This window comes from Plectropomus leopardus, chromosome 18 (assembly GCF_008729295.1).
Source record: "Plectropomus leopardus isolate mb chromosome 18, YSFRI_Pleo_2.0, whole genome shotgun sequence".
In the NCBI taxonomy this organism is placed as follows: Eukaryota; Metazoa; Chordata; class Actinopteri; order Perciformes; family Serranidae; genus Plectropomus; species Plectropomus leopardus.
The window spans coordinates 3,275,742-3,295,839 of NC_056480.1; the positions used below are offsets into that span (position 1 = coordinate 3,275,742).

The 20,098-nt window shown below is 40.3% G+C and overlaps 1 protein-coding gene across 1 annotated transcript; it reads left to right on the plus strand.

The window, feature by feature from the left end:
• The first annotated feature begins 319 nt into the window (after positions 1-319).
• Positions 320-20,098, plus strand: LOC121958136 (E3 ubiquitin-protein ligase RNF19B-like). The gene is made up of 2 exons (XM_042507007.1): positions 320-529; positions 18,854-20,098. Exon 2 carries the CDS (start codon positions 19,427-19,429, stop codon positions 20,096-20,098), a length of 672 nt encoding a protein of 223 aa, XP_042362941.1. The 5' UTR covers positions 320-529; positions 18,854-19,426.

The window sequence follows — 20,098 nt, forward strand, 5'->3', positions numbered from 1 at the left end:
AAGGGTTGCCATAAAATATTGCCATAAAAGAGCAATTAAATGCTATTGTCTCTCAGTAAATAAACAAATCAGCGTGATATCATTAATAAATGCTGTGATTTATTGTAGTTCTCTTTGATTTCCCAGCTAGTTTCTTTTTGACTCCTCTTTCGCGAAAATGCATTTTGGGATTTACGGTAAAGAAAGTCCTAAGGGGCGGTGACGACACGGGGTGGGGTTTCCGTATTATGGACGGCGTGACGTCTGGGCCGGGGCTTTCCTGCATGACGTCGACGGGCAGCGGCGGAGTGCGCGAGAGGAGCGCAGCGAGCTGCGGAGATTAACACAGAGTTTGTGCGCCGCCGGAGCGCAGAGACACCCGAGGCCGCCGTCACCTGCCAGCACGAGCACAGGCGGACACGGTACCGGAGGACTGACGCTACAGCAGCTTTTACCGACGAACGCGAGGAGCAGGGAGCCGAGAAAAGCGCCGGAGCGGCCGCCGCATCGCTGCCCGCCTCTCCTGTCGAAGAAGCCCGGTGCTGAGCGGGTAAGTGCCCGGTGGTGAACCCACCTCTGCTGCACGAGCTGTCTGTCATTTAATGAGCTCCACTGCAACTACAGATAAAAAACAACAACGGACACATCTGAGGGACTGTCACCAACTCACCCTTAAATTATCTTTATTTTCACGCAGTCAGGAGAGTCAACTCAGACCAGAACCACCCAAATTCTCATCTAATCTCATGTTACATGCAGGGAGGACGCAAATCAGTGTCCAGGCTCAGAGCTGCTGCATGTCTGGAAATAATCATAAAATGTAAAAACACAAAATGTCTCCAGCTTCATGCAGTCTTTGTCCAAGTCATCCAGGATGTCTGAAATCCTTTCCCTTTTTTTTAAAACATTTCCATCTGCTCTGCCACTCCCTGGTCACTGTTTGGGCTGAGGACATGCAGTATTATCCTGTGAGGGAAATACATGACAGTAAGATGGATAGATACTCAATTATTCCTTCATTTAAAATGTACATTTGTTACGGCAGGTCATAGACAGCTAACATGAAAGCACGTCTGTAGTTATCCACAGGAGAAAATAAACAATAAATACGAACAAAAACACTCACTTCTAAAAATATTGATAAAATTAAGTACTATTCATTGTATACATTTTTTTTTCTGTGAAAGTGTGAATTTAGAAAAGAGAGATCCTTTTAGATAAGCCACATTGCACATTACACACTGTTTTTTAAACATTTTTTATGATTCAAGATATATACTTTTTTTTATTGGATTATCAATATGATTTTGGTTCTTTTAGTAATTTATTTAAGGTTAGTAATTTATTTAAGGTTTTATCTCCTGTCTCCTGTTCGATTGTGAATGTAGTTGCTGTGTAAAGTGATTTCCTGTAAAGTATTTATCTATCTATCTATTGATTGATCTATCTCGTAGAGCTCATAACAAAAGAAGTATGATGATATGGTAAGAAGAGGAGGAGGTATAAGGTATTGGGGCACAAAAAACACTCATCATAGGAATATAATGTGTATATTTTGGGGATTTATTTGTGTGTGAGGGCTGATTTTGTGATCAAGGTTGAAAAGGTGTGGTGAAATTTTCCAGCATCGTAAAGTTTTGGTAGCCTTGGTGAGGAGAAAACCGGCAAAATGGAGGTTTTGTGTGAATATCGAGACTTTAAAATACTAGATATGGTAAATAGTACGGATCAGTAACAGCCAGAATTAGTGTAGTAAACGAAGTTTAAAGTACGTTTCTCAGACTGATCGAATACCAGTTTATGTTGTAGTGAGCTCAGTAGTGATAATGAATCTTTGTGTTTCATATTGATGTTTGGATATTTATAAAGTCTTAAGTGTTTTTTGTGTGTATTTGTTCAGATTAAACAGATGACAGGTGTGTAAATTTAAAACCGAACTGAGGCAAACAGCAAATAGCTTTTAGCATTTGTTTTGGATGTGACTGAGCTGTGCAGATGAAAGCAGAAAGTCTAAACCATTAAAAATAAATAGTAAATGTTCTTTCATGACCAACCATATAACCTGATACAGTCTGAAGTGTCCCGAGGCAGCCGCTGCTCCCTTTGAGCTAGAATCTACCTTTTCTCTCATAATTTGATCCCAAGAGCTCAAACAGAAATGACTCATACCACCATACAATACATAAAAAGCTAAAATAAAAAGATATATTTCAGGCAAGCAGTCACTCTTTGTTTATAACCATATTCGATGCTGTTTTCATAATAAATTATTGCTAGCGTTATGCGTTTATGTTAAGAAAATTAATCTCGACTAAGGCATCGTTTAGATATCTCTAATCTTTATTTAATTACCGGGATGTTGAGAAAACAATACTCTCTTCTGTATAGACAACTGGGGAATTGATTTTAATCGTGGGGATATGTTGGAAAACTTGTCTATTTCTGTAGTCATTTTCAGCCATAACTGTAATGTGTAAAGATATAGAGTTCAACTCGATGGTCCGACTTGGGTGAAGTTTCTGTTGTGCTTATTTTATGTTCTGTGTCGCTTTGCTATTGTCTTTGATCAGCCAAATGTACCGGCACAGAAGCTAATGTAAGTGATGTGGCCAGGGCTGCAGCAAAACCTGTTAGCCACCCATGAAACCCACCTAAAAAATCAGTTCACGTTTACACTATATTTACAATATTTACACTGCTTGACCTTACACATCATCGAATCAACGCAGTAGACCAGGTACTCCAGTGTTCTGTGAAGTAAAATTACTGTTTTTGTCAATGAAGTCTGGTGACTTCAGTATCCCGTCAGAAAGGGCTATTTGACGGCAAAATAAAGAGTCAAAACATTACAAATATAGCATATACTTAAATGGTTGATCAGTTTTTAGATGAGCCTTTTTTAGGTGGCTAAAACAAACTAATTTAGGTATTAGGTTATTTTGATTTTATGGATGTGACGTAAAGGTAGAGAATAGAGAATTATAAAAAAGTAGAAATAAGACGTACAAGTACAAAGTATGTGAAAATAAAAGCATGTCTAAAAAAGTACAATGTCAGCATTAGTATGTAAAATATGTAAAAATATAAATATGTAAAGTATGGTCTGATTATGTAAAGTATGTAAAAATGTAGTGGTAGTATGTAAAATAAAAAACATATATACAAAATATACAAAATACCCAGTAAAGCTCTAAAAATAAAAGCATGTCTAAAAAAGTACAATGTCAGCATTAGTATGTAAAATATGTAAAAATATAAATATGTAAAGTATGGTCTGATTATGTAAAGTATGTAAAAATGTAGTGGTAGTATGTAAAGTAAGAAACATATATACAAAATATACAAAATACCCAGTAAAGCTCTAAAATACAGGGGCCTATCCTTGCATAACTTTTAAAATCTGTCTGTTAAAGCACAAAATAAAGGTAGAAAGTGCCATATATTTTCACATGGTTGTTGTTATTTCCTGAATATTTTAATCTTTTTCAAAAATATATTCTGTATATTGTATGTTAGAAGTAATTATAGCCAAACAAAATCAGTGACTGAAACCAGATTCCACTTAAAAAACAGCATATTTTATAATCTGCGTAAGATTCATGTCGGGAGCAGTTCCTGTCTCTCGTCAGATGTGTTTGACCATTACCTCATCCAAAGGAGGTTTAAGTTCCCGTCTCAGTGTTTGCTTCAGGTTACAGACAATAGCTGGGAATTACACGCTCAGTTGTCAGCCGTAGAGTGTGTGAGTGTGTGTGTGTGTGTGTGTGTGTGTGTCCGTGTATTGTGTGGCCGTTTCCTCTCTGAAACCTGAGTCCACTGATCCAGTTTACTACTGATACTGCTGCTCACCCCGTCTCTGTGCAGGCCTCTGTGGGTGTGTGAGAGTGAGGGGGTGTTATGACAATGTGTGTGTATGTGTGTGTGTTAAAAGGGACTCAGAGGTTTGCTCTTTGCAAGTGTAACGCCTGCAGGCCCGACATTAAACATTCAACAACTCAGCAGTGTGGCTCCTGAAGGCTCCTCTAATTATAGAAGCTCCCAGCCTGATTCCCTCCACCTCCACCTTCCAGTGCATCGCCCTGGACTCTACTTAAATGTTTATACGTGTGTGTGTGTGTGTGTGTGTGTGTGTGTGTGTGTGTGTGTGTGTGTGTGTGTGGGAGAGAGAGAGAGAGAGACAGATGTGTTAATGAGAGTCCGTGGGAAAGAGAGGAGGCGAGAAAGGAAGTGCAACAAACTCCATTTGTGTTCCCATCTGCCTCCTACTGCATTTATTCCTAAAAATGATCATTTTCAAGCTCTGATCCTGATAGATAGAAACATTTCACTCCTTCCAACTTTTCAAATCTGTAATATTTGCTGATGGGTTTTTGACCTCTGTGATAGTCAAATAACAATATATTTAGGTTTTGTGTTGTTTTCAAGCCAAAATAAGCACTATGAAGTTGTAAGCTTGGGCTTTTTTTTACTGTTTTGTGACACCAAGAAAGAATTTATTGGTTGATATAGTCAGTGATTGTTAGATAAATTTGTAATAAAATTATTCGATAGTTGCAACCATTGGTAAAAAGTAACAATTTTGAGGTAATAGCATTTTAATTGAGTATTTATATTTTACGCTGCCATTGAAAGCCATTGTTACACCATTTACTGCACTTTATTTAACTGATAGCTTCAGTTACTCTGCTAGTTATTTGCAAATTTCTTGTCTGGCCGCGTTTGTTACTACCATGTTGTCACTGTCATTTGATGCATTGATTGCTTATATTCTGCATATTTCTTTAAGTAAAATGACAAGTATTGCGTTTATTGCAAATAACACCAAAGGACAGATTCTCTGTGGGGTTGAGGATGACATGGCAGATACTTCAGTCACTTTGGTTCACATCTGTCTCAGAGCTCATGTGTCTTGTTGACATCAGCATTTATACCTAAATCTACTCATCACATGTTTTTAATCAGTTATAGTCACAAAATAAGCTCTGGCCTTTTGTCAAAAAAAAAATCCTCATAGAGAAATTAGAAAGATGTTAGTTCCAGTAACAATGAATGCAGCATCATTGAAGTGGTGATATGGAAATTGTCCAACTGTGTGGTCTGTTTCCACTGAAAGAGGGTGTGTAAATAGATAATAGGCTGCGTCCTTTCCCTCACACACACGTCCCTCTGTTCAAACTCATTTGGCGTTTGCTTTTAGGTCGTTAAAGGGAACAAAACTCTTGGTTTGGGTGAGCTGCATTTTGCCAGATGTTTGGATGATTTTCTAGGGAAGAGGATTATACACACACACACACACACACACACACACACATACACACACACAGACATTGTGCAGGTTGAGGGTGTGTGTCGAGTTGAATTCCTGGGAGGAGCACGCATCGCGTTTGTCAGGGTGGTTTTTTCCACAGAAGGAAGGACTGTCTCCATTATCGGTAATATCACCCTCATCGTCAGCTCGCCCCCACATGTGCACGCCAAATTCTAACCACTTTGCTTACAAAATAACACATTATCCACGGCGTTTTAATGTGGGTGGCCCTGCTGTTCGGAAAGCGCTTCTTGTAAATGTGTGAAATATTGACAGTAAACAGTCAGTACTTGGTGTTCTGTGTGATGAGAAAAAGACAATTTTGTCCAACTAGTTTACTAGAAGTGCTAATTTTCTCATGACCAGAAAATAAAACAAACATTAATGAAAGTGAAACAGCTTTTTTTTAAATGTGTTTATGTCACTCCGCACTGACTTTTATGTGATAGGAAACCAACAGTGCGTGAAAATGTGTTTGTTTTTGTTCAAACTGGTCTGGTTCACTTTCTTTTGACTGTGAGATTAAACTGATGGGTGATACAATCATAGCATTTTGACAAGATTTTTATAAATAGAGGCTTTGAAGTTGCAGTTAAAAATAATGCTGATATACTAGACACACAGGTAAGAAAAAGCGAAACACATGTACTTGCATTTGCACTTGTTTTGTGCCAGTGTGTTTTTTTTACGTGTGTTCATTAGTATGTGTGTTGAAAGCTGATGTGCAGTGAGGTTTTGTTTTCGGTCAAAATACTTGATTCAACTAGCCAGATAGCCTCATTTTAGCAAAGACATTGATGAAAATCTTTACATGCTAGAACTAAAGCGTCCTTGAGCGTGCACAAATTGTCCTGTTTTGACAAAATTGTGGTAAATTTCTCTTTCTTGTCTGAGGAAGGGCTCACACATGTGGAGGTAATAGAATAAATTGTTGTGGGAGCATGCACTAATGTGCAGACTTTATTTATTCTTTCATATTTATCTTTGCTTGGTCCAGCACCTAGTTTTTATCACTTTTGGATGTGCGCTGCTTCTTTTAGCTTCTCTTCCTCGTGAAGAGTAAGGGCCCTGACACACCAAACCATCAGTTAATGTCGGGCTGTCGGTGAGCGTCTTTAGTCCTAGTTTTTGCGCTGTTTTTGCTGACTGTGGTGACTGTCCAGTACAGTATTACAGTAAAATACTGTACTCATGTGAAACAGTTAGCAGTACATTGACGGTTGCTCCACTTGTAGCAGCAGGACAGAGGTACTTAACAGTACGCTGCTGTTTTAGGTTACGGGTCACGACCACAGACTGTACGTAAAGACGAACGACGCGTGTTCAGTATCGATCTCCCCCTGGTGTCTGACTGCAGTATGGGTCATAAAGCCCGCCCCTCCATGTTAGTGAGTGGACACAGGCCAAACTAAAAACTCGTCCCATGATGTTAGGGAGTGGCTGACTACATTTTACAGATAAAGGCTTTGAGATGCGTTTGAATTTAAGATTATCTTGTAAAAATGTTTATTTTTATGCAGATGTTCTTTGGCATTTTTGTAAACTGACAGTTTTACAGTTAGGAAGTGACAGAAGGGATCGGCACGTTAAAATAGTTTCCTCGGTGGACATGAGTCAGGGATGTTTCAGTTTTTATCTCTTTAATTTCCACTAACATCCCGTCGGCCCGCTCGGATCGAGCAGGCCGCCGGTGTCACTGTAAATGTTTGTGTGTATAACTGAGTTGTTAAGAGAGGTCATGGCTTCACTGAATGATTGCTTTAAAAAACGACATTTCATTCCTGGTTTGTGTGGGAGGAGGCAGCTGCGAGGTCACCCAGAACACCGCGAATCAACACCGAGGTTGCCGACTTATCTTTTCTGATCTAATGTGTCGTTAAAACCCAGTTAATCATTTGTGATATCTAATCTGCGTGAGTCAGCCGGTCCTCCTGCTCGCTGGACGTGGCCTTCACTAGTGTTTTTTCTACGATGACCAAATGTTCTCACAGAAAACCTCCAAAGTGAGGACGTTCTGCCTGACCTCTCGTCTCCAAAAGAAGGAGCATTTAGCCCTAATAATGAAGATGTGCAGTGTGAGCTTGTGATCCGTGTGGTCCGTTAAAACGGCCTGAGGGCCGGGCGATGCCTGACAACACAACAACGGCTACTTTACTGTTGTTGGCTGAGTGCAGCTGAGACAACAGAACCGTCTTAATAACGCTGCTCTCTGGCTTTCATTAGCTACACTGACCTAGTTTCCAACTTTATACTGAAAATGAAATGAAAAAACAAAAAATGTTTATATTGTATTGTATTATTGGGTATGTTGCATTTGTAGATTATTTTTTTAGCTGACTCATTGAAATTTGGTTGCATTTAGGCACAAAAAACATTTGTTTCTGATTATTTTTAGGAAAAGTTTGTATTATATGGCGTAGAAGACCCATGTTTGATGGCAAAAAAGCTTCTGGAAAGCAGGGACACGTCTATAAAAACCCGCAGATTTGATGGTTAAAAGGCAGCAGGGAAATGCTGCAATGAGTTGATGTGAATTACAGAGATTTGGTGGCTCAAAAGCTGTTCGGAAACACTGTGATGTTTCATTTAAAAACACCCAGATTAGGTGGCTGAGGCACCAATAGGTAAATAAAAACACCCAGCTTCGTCCACTGTATAACATTTTCTGCCACAAATGCTACTGGGAAACACCACAGTCACTGGTAGGTATCAAAGACATCTTTTTTAAAAAAAAAAAGCCAAAATATTTCTTCAAAAATTGCTAACAAATAAATACATTTAAAAATTATTCCAGTGTTTTCTTTAAATTTTGCCCCAAAAAAGTAAAAAAAAAGGCATTTTTCTTCAAAAATCACCATAAATTAAAAAGAAATTGCCAAAATGTTTTTCTTCACAGGTTTGAAAGGCATCTTTTCTTTCAAAATTGGCTGTAAAATAAATACAAAATACAACAATTTAAAGTTGCAAGCCCCACCCTTAAGCTAAAATTTCAAAACTTAAACTTAAAAATTATTTAACATGTCTGCCTCTTTTTGCACCATCTCCTCCCCTCTCATAAATAACAAACAGTCCCTTAGTTATATTTAAGTATTCAGTTCTAATCCTGCTTTGACTTTATGTTTTTAAGTAGCATATATTTGAAAAAGTTGTTATAAAGTAATAAAAAATCATTTTTAAGGAGTGTCAGTGGTTGTTTCAGAGAATGTATGGTCTCATGAGCGGATCATTAAACACAGTAAACATACAATAAAAAGAATGTGAACATACGTTATATACAGCTCTATTTATATCAAGAGCACTTCTCTCTATCTCTTTGTGTGTTTATTGTTATTGGGGTCAGTGTTTACGTTGTTACCCCAGTGGCTATTAGCTGATGGTCCCTAATCAGCCCCCCCAAACACACACGTTCACCTAATAGATTATTAGTTCCCGTGTCGAGTCGTGGACCACCTGTCCTGTACAGAGCCTGCCGGGCCGCTGCTCTCAGATTAGCGGGGTTTTAGTGAGTACGGCTTCAAACAGGCTGATCCGAGCCGTCTGTCGGAGCCCGGCTCTCTGTGGATCTGTCTGTTCATGTTAAAACAAAGTCCTCATTCACTGTGGACTTCAGGCTTTGAGCTGAACTCTCATCCAAAGTGATCAAATGCTCTTGAACACTGAGTGCAACAACAGGATCATCACTTTAGTCTGATCAGTGAAACATTAGAAAGACAAATGTTCCTAAATTACTCATTTTTGTCGTGTGTGTCTGCAGTTAGGGACCTTTTTTACGTTTAACCCTTTAAAAACGGTCGTACCGTGGATGGTTGTAGGTGATTATTGTTTGCATGATCCTGTTCAAATCCATTTACATAAGAACCCGAATAACTATTCATTCTTTTCGCAGCAGAAGGCTAAGTTTCTGTGTGCCACGGCATTACATTAGTTTACTCTACATGCAGTGCAAACTCACAACAGTACCACTATTCCCATGTAATATCCGCCAGAGATTATTGTTTGAGTTGGACTCAAATGTAGGACTGTAGAATATCTTCACAAAACGTACTAATTTATTAAGATAAACATTTTCCCAGTATAATGCAGTGCAAAACTCATTGTAATGAAATTGAAATATATAAATAAAGGTAACTTCTTACAAAAAAAATATGAAAATATATAGATACAAATAAAAATGAACCTAGTAAAAGAAATCTGTATAAAATATATGGTAAAAAATTACAAACATCTGAAAATAAATAAACAAATAAACCAACAAAATAAATATAAAAATAAACCAACAAAATAAATATAAAAATAAACATAAAATAAATGAGCATATCTCAAAAACACAATAATCAATAATCTGCATAGTTAATCAACTAAAGAAATTCTGCAATTAATCACAATTTTAAAAATAAATGTTTGACGGTCCTAATTTTGTGTGTTTGTTTTGTAAAATTTGATTGTTAGATTTTTTAAATTTTATTTATGACGCTATTTTAAACTTTTATCAATTGTTATGGCTGACTAACTTATTTAACCTTATAGCCTAAATTGCACAGATTTTAGCGATGTGACACTTTTAAAGATACTTAGAGAAATCACATCAAAATAAGCAAACATACCATCTTGATAATTGTTTCCATGGCAGAGTTCAGAAGGTTAAATCCAGTTTTATTTTGTTATCTGTTTGCTTTTGGCTGATCATAATATTTTTTCAACAAATACAGGCTGGTGAACTGGTTTATCGAGGCGTGTTTGTGTGTTAGAGGAAACAGCAGTGAGAAAGTTCAGAGGCGGAGCAGCCAGACACTTCTCAGGAATCGGCAATGACGACAAACAGCAGTGATGTTCTTCGGAAAGACGAGGCTCAAGACATTAAATAAATAATGTGTTTGGCAGAACGGGGTGAAACATATTTCCTTCTCCTCATCATAGGATTGTGTGACCACAGAAAGGCTGCTGTGTGTCACTGACAGCAGCGGGAGTACATCATCAAGTACTGCACTTATGTTCAGCTGTGAGATACTTGGATCTGATCCAAACGGGATCGTGCATTTGGCCATCTGTGTGTGTGTGTGTGTGTGTGTGTGTGTGTGTGTGTGTGTGTGTGTGTGTGTGTGTGTGTGTGTGTGTGTGTGTGTGTGTGTGTGTGTGTGTGTGTGTGTCTCTTCAGCTTATCTCACAAACTACTGGAACAATCAGCCTAATATTTTGTGTGCACATGTAACTCTTGTGGTTGTCGTTATTCATTATTGTTTAAAAACCTGTTTTATTGATCATTGACTGCTGACTCCTCACACGTAAATGGCCGTTAGGGGTGTTACACCAAAATCTGTGACCCATCAGATTCTGCTCCCTTAACCCTTTAAAATCTGGATCGACATCACTTTTTTTGTGCTGCCATCAGAGACCTTTCATAAGTATTTAAACTTTTGAACCCGAGACGAATTATTTTGATTTCTTTCAAAACTATGAGAAAAAAGTCAATGAGCAACTTTGGTAAGAAGATTATTTCCAGATGTTTTTTTTTTGCTTTTTGCCTTTGGTCAGATAGGAATTTTAAAATTTGAAAGGGGGAGAGAGAGGGGATGAGGTGCGAGTCAAACCTGCGGTGGCTGGGGCGAGGACATAGCTTCTGTATATGAGGCACCAAGTAAGCTACTGGGGGCCTCTTTATTATCTTTAAAGCAGGAAAAAAAAAATAAAAAAAGCTAGGGAAAAACTTTATTCATAATGATCATATTTAAAATTATGTTACAAACTTATTCTAATTTTAATGGACTTTTTCCAGGTCATTCCTGTGTTTTTTTTTTAAATAATTAATTATTTTTTTTTAAACAATTTTAGGCATTTTCTTATGCTCTTCACTCATATCTTGCTAATTTTGAGGTCAGACCTTTAGTTGCTCATTGCTCTCTCCCCATGTTTTTGAAAAAAAAAAAAAAAAAATCAGGGCAATTTGCTCAGATTTAGGGTTAATGTTTAGGGGGCTGCAAGTTTTTCAGAAATCGTCTTGGCTGAGAAACAAACAAGCTCTAACGTGTGCTGCAGGCAACATTTTGGCTCAAAAACTGACGTCTATAGCATGAACACCTGACAGAGATCTGCATAAATACTATATGAATTCTCTGACATTTAACATAACGAGTACTTTGCCATTTAAGAATTAAGTACTTTTGTTATTCTTCAGAGTACTTTACATACTCTGACTAATCTCGTCCACCAAGTAGTGCGAAGAAAAATGAGAACTCGATATATAGGTATATAGGTAAATTGAGGACAAATAAGGTTTTGTTCTTGTTTCATTGCATGGAAACCTGCTGGCTAACTGAAACTAGACTATTTGCCTAAACACAGTGCAGCCAGTTAAATGTTTCAGGAGATAAACTGGTGAAAAAAATTTGAGTCACGTCAACCAAATCTACACTGACAATGTGTCAGAGGTTTTGAGCACTTTTTCCTTGATGACTTCATTAAAGACGTGTGAAGCTGAAGTGTTCAGGCGACTGTACGTGTGTGTGTGTGTGTGTGTGTGCATGTGTGTGTGTGTGTGTGTGTGTGTGTGTGTGTGGTACTGTAGTGTGAATCCTTGTCAGTGCAGACGTGTTGAAGCTGGCAGTGAATCATCTTGTTGCATAACACCAATCAGCTCTCAGCAGCACACCTGTAGCACACGGCTTATTACGCTGAAGCATACGTGTGTGTGTGTGTGTGTGTGTGTGTGTGTGTGTGTAATCATTCTTCATTATGGCCCGCTAAGCTGCCAGAGAAACCCACGCAAGCTGAATCACTCCAGCCTTAAAAACTCTTCTTAAGTATTTGTTTCTTTTATGTTATTGAATAAGTAACTAAATGGCTTCATTGATTCTTTGTTGCATTTGTAAGTTTGTTGTTGTGAACATTTTTATTTATTTTTGAGTGATGTATTGTATTTTATGTCTTCGTTTCATGCTCAGCAAAGTGATGTGTAAATTGATGTTTGCAGTCTTCAGTCCTCACTGCTACATGTCACTATAAATCTCACACGCTGGACCTTTAATTGTCGGTGAAAAAATGTAAAATTGTGTTTTTTTCCCCAACCAGACCAAAGACATTCATATATATCCATACATTCATACATATGTATTTTTATTTTACAATAATATAAAATAACAAAAACACGCATTTGAGAAGCCAGAACCCAGAAATGTTTTTTTGTTTTTTTTTTTAAATTTTTTTTACTCTCTTGAGGCTGTCCTCGGTGATTAGTGGGGTGAACAACATAGCAGAAACACGAACTGCTGCCTCCTAAATACAAGTTAAGTTGACTCAAGGCCAGACAGTTTCAGCAAAAACGTATAACCTTCATTAAGGGAAGGAATTGTTGCAGGACTGTTGCATTACACTGCATTAGTTTTACCTGGCGACAGAGTGTATGAACTGCATGTGTGTGTGTGTGTGTGTGCTGCCAGTCGCAGCATGTAGGTTGGCCATGCCCCGCAGCAGTGAGAGACTCAGAGATCCCAAAGTGCTGAGACGTAGATTTACGGTCTAAAACAGAACAGTCTGTCTGAGAACTGCTGAGAACAGATTACCTGCAGAGCACACGGGCCTCTCACTCTGTGTGTGTGTGTGTGTGTGTGTGTGTGTGTGTGTGTGTGTGTGTGTGTGTGTGTGTGTGTGTGTGTGTGTGTGTGTGTGTGTGTGTGTGTGTGTGTGTGTGTGTGTGTGTGTGTGTGTGAGAGACTCTGATGCAGGACAACTCATTACGGACCTTGAATTGGGCTGTAAGGTTTCATTATGGTAGTTTTGGAACACTGAGCATTATAGTTTAAATGTCCCATAAAGACAGAAGATTAAAATCCCCACTTGTGGCCTCTAGAGGCTCCAGTGTTGATTACACCAAGTGTGTAATCACTTGTGTTGGATTGAACAGCTTATTAATGATTGTGTTCAACTTAGATCATTACAAAAAAAATTAGACTGAAATCTAAAGTTTGTCCTAAAGTCTTAAAAACTAGAGGAAAGACCATTTGGTCATTAAAGGGTTTATGAGGCAGTGTTGGTCACTTTTGTCCAATTTTTGGTAAAGCTAGTCCAATATGAGGTGACATGTTCTTTCAACCTCACTCTGAAACTGAGAGCAAAAATCTTTGCTATTATCAGGGCTCTCACGGTCATGGAAAACCTGGAAAAGTTGTGTAATTCTCGTTTTCTAGGCCTGGGAAAGTCATAGAATCAGTTTTGGAAAAGTCCAGGAGTTTTGTATTGAGTTTATTTATTTCACCATAGTAACCAATGTTATTACTGTTGTTTACTTCTAACAAATGTTTCGAAACTGGGTAATAAAGTTGAAAAATTGGAACTGGTGTAGTTGGTTATGGTGAAGCTAAATTTATTTTTTGTATACACTTTTGGGTAGTTTTATATACAATGCATAATATTTTACGAAAATCTTCATATGTTTCATATGTTAAATCATCATAATTTGTGAAATAAAGCTTTTAAATAAAGTTTGCGGAATTTAAAGTACAATTTTTGCCTCTGAACTATAGTGGCGTTGGGCATAAAATGGCCTCAAGTGCAGAACTTGATTAAACACTTCACCTCCTCTGGAAATATGCCTCCCTCAAACAGTGTGTGTTCTGTCCTGAGAACACAGTGCTGCTGTTTTTCTTTCCCAACCTTAATTTTAGTTAATTGCAGTCTTGCCACAGATGGAAGGAATAAAAATCAGCAGCTTTCTTTGTTCTGAGAAGCAGTTGCTCCTGACTATCTGTGCATGATGGGAAGTGACCTCACAGACATCAGTGAGCCGAGACGAGCTGCTGCGGAGCCTTCAGACTCCGGTTTAATCTTTATTTTTGTAAGCTTTCATGTTGCGTAACGTTTATCCTCAAACTAAAACACACTGACACACAGAGTTATAGATGCATTCGTAAACATTAGTTTATTTCCACTGAACTTTTTGTTTTTGTCCAGACTGAGTGTGTATCTGAAGCTCTGGCGGTCAAAAGGATTTAAACAGGCATTTGGGCTGAGAGTGTGGAGGGCAGTGTGTGTGTGTTAAGAGTGTGAGAAGAGGAGGTTTAGCTGCTGTGTGTGAGAGTGTGTGTGTGTGTGTGTGTGTGTGTGTGTGTGTGTGTGTGTGTGTGTGTGTGTGTGTGTGTGTGTGTGTGCGTGTGTGTGTGTGTAAAATTGAGAGTGACAGAAAGAAAAAGAAAGAGAGAGCCACTGAAACAAGTTAAACAATAGAATAAGGAGAAATGGTTTGCCAGTGCATTAAGAGTGTGAGAAGAGGAGGTTTAGCTGCTGTGTGTGAGAGTGTGTGTGTGTGTGTGTGTGTGTGTGTGTGTTCGTGTGCATGCATGTGTGTGTGTGTGTGTGTGAGAATGCTGAATTGAGCAGCAGTGGAGTAGGAGGAGAAGTGCAGAACAAAGTGTGTGTATGAGCATGTTGATAACAAATCAAGCCCAGATTGTGAAGCTCTCAGGCTGTTCAGACCAGATCTGCCAAACGACGACATGATGATCACGGCTCACACACACACACACACACACACACACACACACACACACACACACACACTCTCTCTCTGTCAGTTTCTCCTGCTCTCATGTAATTTATTTCTTATACTGTTACATAGAAAATAAGCATCGTTATTCAATCATCACTGCACATTTTGCAACACGTGAACGTCTTTTGAGGACGAATCAAATCTCTCATTATCTTATGTCTGGTGCACTGATAAGGTTGCCACTTCAAATTGTATATGTTTTTTATTTGATTTAGTTTTGTGTGTTAAACATGTGCTTGATATCAATGTGTTCACACAGCTTTAACTCTTTGCTAAACAGCCCCTTTATGAGCCCCTAACAGGGCTAATAAAACAATGACAAGAAGAAGGAAACACTAAATTTTTCAAAAATGAAGCCTAATAAGTGTGTAAGATTCAGTTCACCAGGGTGTTTTGTTCCATCAGTGCCAATCGGGGCTGGAGACGATAAGTACCCACGTCTTCTGCAGAGTCATTTGACCCAGGTGTGAATGCCAATTGTACAATTTCCCATTGCATTAAAAAGTTCGATGTTAGCTGGTGTTAGCAGGTTTTTTGTGCAGTGGGAATGAGGCATATGGGCGCATGCAATACATATTTTATCATGTATCATATAACAGATAACAGCGTTCAGACGTCAAAAGGTATGTAATCAAATGCACCTCAGACCACCTCCGCAAGAGCTTTGACTGATCAGGTCACAATGCATCTTGGTGGTCCTTCACACTTCACACTATTTAGCGTTCAAATCATCCAAAACGCATGTTAATACTGGGTGTAAACAGGCTCAAAGAGATGTGAGAAACAAGTGAGCAGATAAAGAGATCTGACACCAGATGAAGAAAAAGGTTGCTCTGATCGTAGTCGTTTGATGTCACCTCTTTAGTGAAGCAGGAAATCTTTATCAGCAATCAAGAACCGCGCCTCTGCTTTTCCTAAAAACAAATAGGAGGTGTGTGTGTGTGTGTGTGTGTGTATGTTGTCATTGGAGACGTTTGTTAGAGAGAAATAAGCATTTCTTTTTCAGAGCTTATTTGCTTCTGTTATCTCAAAACATCACAAAACAGAAACATGATTAAAGTTGCACCAGTTTGATTCCAGTATCGGGAGAACTGGGCCAAATGGGAGTCCTGTGTTGGAGGAGGATGAAAGCTGCACACACACACACACACACACACACACAGGCTGCCGTCTGTGACACTGTGTGATTGCGTGTGTGATGCTTTGGGTAGAGGCAGAGCAGAGGGCTATTTCAAACGCAGCCTGTCGGAGGGTATATTTAGGATCTGCAGGCTTTTTATACATTTACACGCATTTCAACAAAGACCCAGTTTGACCTCTGAGAAGATGGAGAGTGATGGTTGCCATGGCTACCAATAAATGGATGTGTCTGTACGGTGTGTAGCTGTGTGTAAAAGTGCACATAAAAAGTTCAACATTTCCTCTGTGGAACGGTGGAAATCCTCCTCGTTTATTGATTTCTGACTTCGGCTCAGAAGTTTGTCCTTCCTCTTCCTGCAGCCCGCAGCACGTTGGCGCCGTGATGGAGGTTATCAATATCTCACATCGGTTTGAAGGCTGCAGATGTCTAACATGAAATACGTTTGACTTAATGGCGAAGTGTCAGAAGTGTCTCTTCTGTCTCAAAGAGGAAAGTGAAGCTCACGGTTACTCAAGAACCAATTAGAGGAACGTGAACCTTATTTGAGTACCGTATTTAAATTTTTGCAGCTCACTCTCCACTACATCTCAGAGGGCAAATATCAGGGATACATGACAATATCATCATGCACAATATCATGCATTTCATCAGTATTGACAGATAATGGCTTTTAAATGAAATATCGGAATCGGCCAATATGCTGATTTCTGCCAGTATCACAAACCCTTTTTTTTGGAGCTTACACAAAACAAAGGTGTAATTTCAGAGCTTACTGTGTAACTTTAGCTTTGCTCACTGATCCCTGAGCCCTTCAAGTCCTTATTTGTTCTGTCTCTGTGCAGCACTGATGCGGAGTGTAGCTCCATGTGTCCACAGACAGCGACATAGTTCGTCCTTCATTTGTGAATCTCTGTAATGTCCCAAGAATCTAAACTATAACTTAATGCTAATTTCAACTTGCACGATGGACGTTGATGACGCGAATTACGCGTTTTCACATCCATCATGCCATGTCCAACGCATCCATCACACCGCCTGACATGAATTTGCATCTATTTGTGTCTTTGCATTGACTTTGTCTCTAAACTCGCTGCGTAAAACGTTCTCGTGTAAACACAGCATAAAGCCCTCTGACTGGATGACCACAAGCGTATGGGTTCACACAGTAAGCCAGTGTTTCCCAGACATTGATTTATTTAATATTATTTCATCGTAAATCTCATCACTCAATCAGCCCATTGTTGCCCTGCTGTCTTCCTCAGTTTATCAGACCACAAATGAGACAAGAAATAGAGAGCTAATATTAGCCAGCCCACCGACCCGCCACCTTGCTCCCCGCCGCTGTGGACTGCTTCCCCAGAGGAGAGCAGCCATGGAGACGGACCTTTGGTCAGTGGCTTTAGCAGGTTGAATTCGGCTATTGCAAACCCCCTCGGCGCTGGTAGTCACAGCGGGCTGGGGACCATTGGCAGCGCTGGGTCTCACCTGTGTAACGGCAGCAACAGAAAGTTTGCTTATCTGGCGGGGAGTCGAGGCTGTCCGGTGCCCTGGAGCTGTTTGGTCTTTTAAATCCAGTTTAGTGTTGAATAACGTGACTTAACTCCCTGTTTGTGCTGCAGAAAACCTTCTCAGAAATGTCTCATTTCAGCTCAATTATCTATTTTACAAGTACAATTATGAGAATTTTTAAAAAGATTTTTCGGGGTTTTATGAAAGGGGAAGAGAGAGGGCAAAGGGCCGAGGCTGGAATTGAACCCGCCGCCGCTGTGTCGAGGATATGACCTCTGCACATGGGGCACCTGCTCTAACCACTGAGCCGCCTGACCCCCCCTTTTATGAAGATTTTAAACCCATTAAGACGCATTTAACCCTTCATCTAAATTAAAACACTAAACCAATCAAAAAATTCTCACACAAAAAATACATGTTTAGTCAAACCTAACATCTGACTTAAAAACACACTGAGACCTGCTAAGTGTGTCTTTCACACACTCCTTAATAATAACTCACACAGCCTGTGATTGTAGTGAGGACACAGGGTGTAATTATCTGTGTGTGTGTGTACATAATTATCGCTTTTCACTCGCGTGTTCATTCAGAGGTGTGTGTGTGTGTGTGTACATTTGGGTACAGAGAATGTATATGAGGATTTTTAGAGAGTTTGCTCATTTACAGGTTTGAACAGGTTGTTTCTTGAACAACTGCACATGTGTTTTTGTGTGTGTGGGGGTGTGTGTGTATTTTGTGCCTAAAGAATATAACATGCATTTGTGTATGAGTGTGTACTTGTGTGTGTGTGTTTCTGCATTTTGCATGTATATTTACACGTGTATCATTGTATATTTGTTTACTGGGGTATATGTGTTCGTTCTTTTGTGTGTGTGTGTGTGTGTGTGTGTGTATGTGTGTGCGTATACATAAGTGCCAGAGTCACAGAGTGGGTCGCTGTTTGCCTTGCTCATAGTGAGCGTCGCCATGGCAACGGCACTAGCAGCGCAGTGTGAAGTGGAGGAAGAGCTTGCGGTGCTCAGCGTGATGGAGAGAGAGAGAGAGACTGGTTTCACATGAATACATGATTGGTCAGACTGGTTGATGATGTCATGTGTTTTAGTCTGTGTTTTAACTTGCCTCCTAATTTTGATGTAACATTTTAATCATGGTTGTTTAACACATAGAGTGGAGCATTATCTTGCGTGTATGAGTCCGTCTGTGTGTTTAAATGTAATCAGCAGGCACAGATTTGTAGTTCAGGGTCAAAAGAGTTAATGATCAGATAGAAAGCCAGGAGGAGCAAAGCAGAGAGAGAGAGAGCAGAGAGAGGAAGGGAGGTGTGTGTCATACTGAGCATGCTCTTTGTGTTAACTTCCTGCTCTCTTCTTCCTGACAGAAAAGACCGTTCAGAGAGACCGGCAACAAGAACGGGAGGAGGACGAGCAGAGTAGAGGCTCTGAATAACAGCTGAGGAGGATTCAAACTGAGGAATTATCACAACATTCAGAGTGAACTCTGCCCCGTGGATGTGTCTGTTTTTTTACTATTTCTAAGGAGAGTCATTCATCGGAAAAGACATTAATCTTTTTTGACAGTAATTTTTCACCTCGACGTCTTGCCTGGGAGATAAAAGATTTGCTACTCTTTCGTCTTTGTGAACCTTTTGATCGCCAAATTTTAGAGAAAGTCCAGGAGCTGAAGGGGATTTTTTTTTTGCGCAATCTCTTTCATTTTCTGTTGTTACGTCTCTGTTATCTCACTCTTTTTTTCCTGATGACGTTCTGTTTCTCATAAAAGAAAGAGGACTGTTTCAAGTTTCCCTGACAGGAGCTCCGATAGCATTTGCATTCCTGTTTTGCTCTCACAAGGGGACACATCCTCCCTTGTGTGTGTGACTGAGCGTCCCTCTGCGATACATTGACGTGTCTCAGGGGACAATAACCAGTCCTGTGTGTCTCTTCTGGGAAAAATGGGATCGGAAAAGGACTCAGAGTCGCCTCACTCCTCGGTGAGCGGCGTCCCCAATCCTAAGTGCCGTGCGGCGGGCAAACGCCAGGGCCGCATCTCCTTTCACAGCCTCTTCCACAGCAAACGGGGCTCTCGGGGCGCCAGGGGCCCCAAAGGAGGAGCCGCCACCCCTTTATCCCATCATCACCAACACCACCACGCACAACAGCTTCTCCCGACTGCCTTGAGCTCAGTGCCCGCCGCAGCCTCTGCTACGCCCACAACGACCACCACCACAGCCACCACAACCCCCCAGGACGCTGCCTCCAGCACCCCTTCAAAGCCACTCTCCTCCAGCCAGCCGTCTCTGGGTGGAGCCCCGTCCTCCGGGGACGCCAACCTCCTGGAGTGCCCCCTGTGCCTGGTGCGCCAGCCCGCCGACCAGCTCCCCGAGCTGCTGGGGTGCAGCCACCGCTCCTGCCTCTGCTGCCTGCGGCAGTACCTCCGCATCGAGATCACAGAGAGCCGAGTCCAGCTCAGCTGCCCCGAGTGTGCCGAGAGACTGGCCCCGCGACAGGTGGCAGACATCTTGGATGACGCGGCCCTACTGGAGAAGTACGAGGAGTTCCTGCTGCGGAGGTGCCTCGCCTCCGATCCAGACTGCCGATGGTGCCCGGCGCCTGACTGCGGGTAA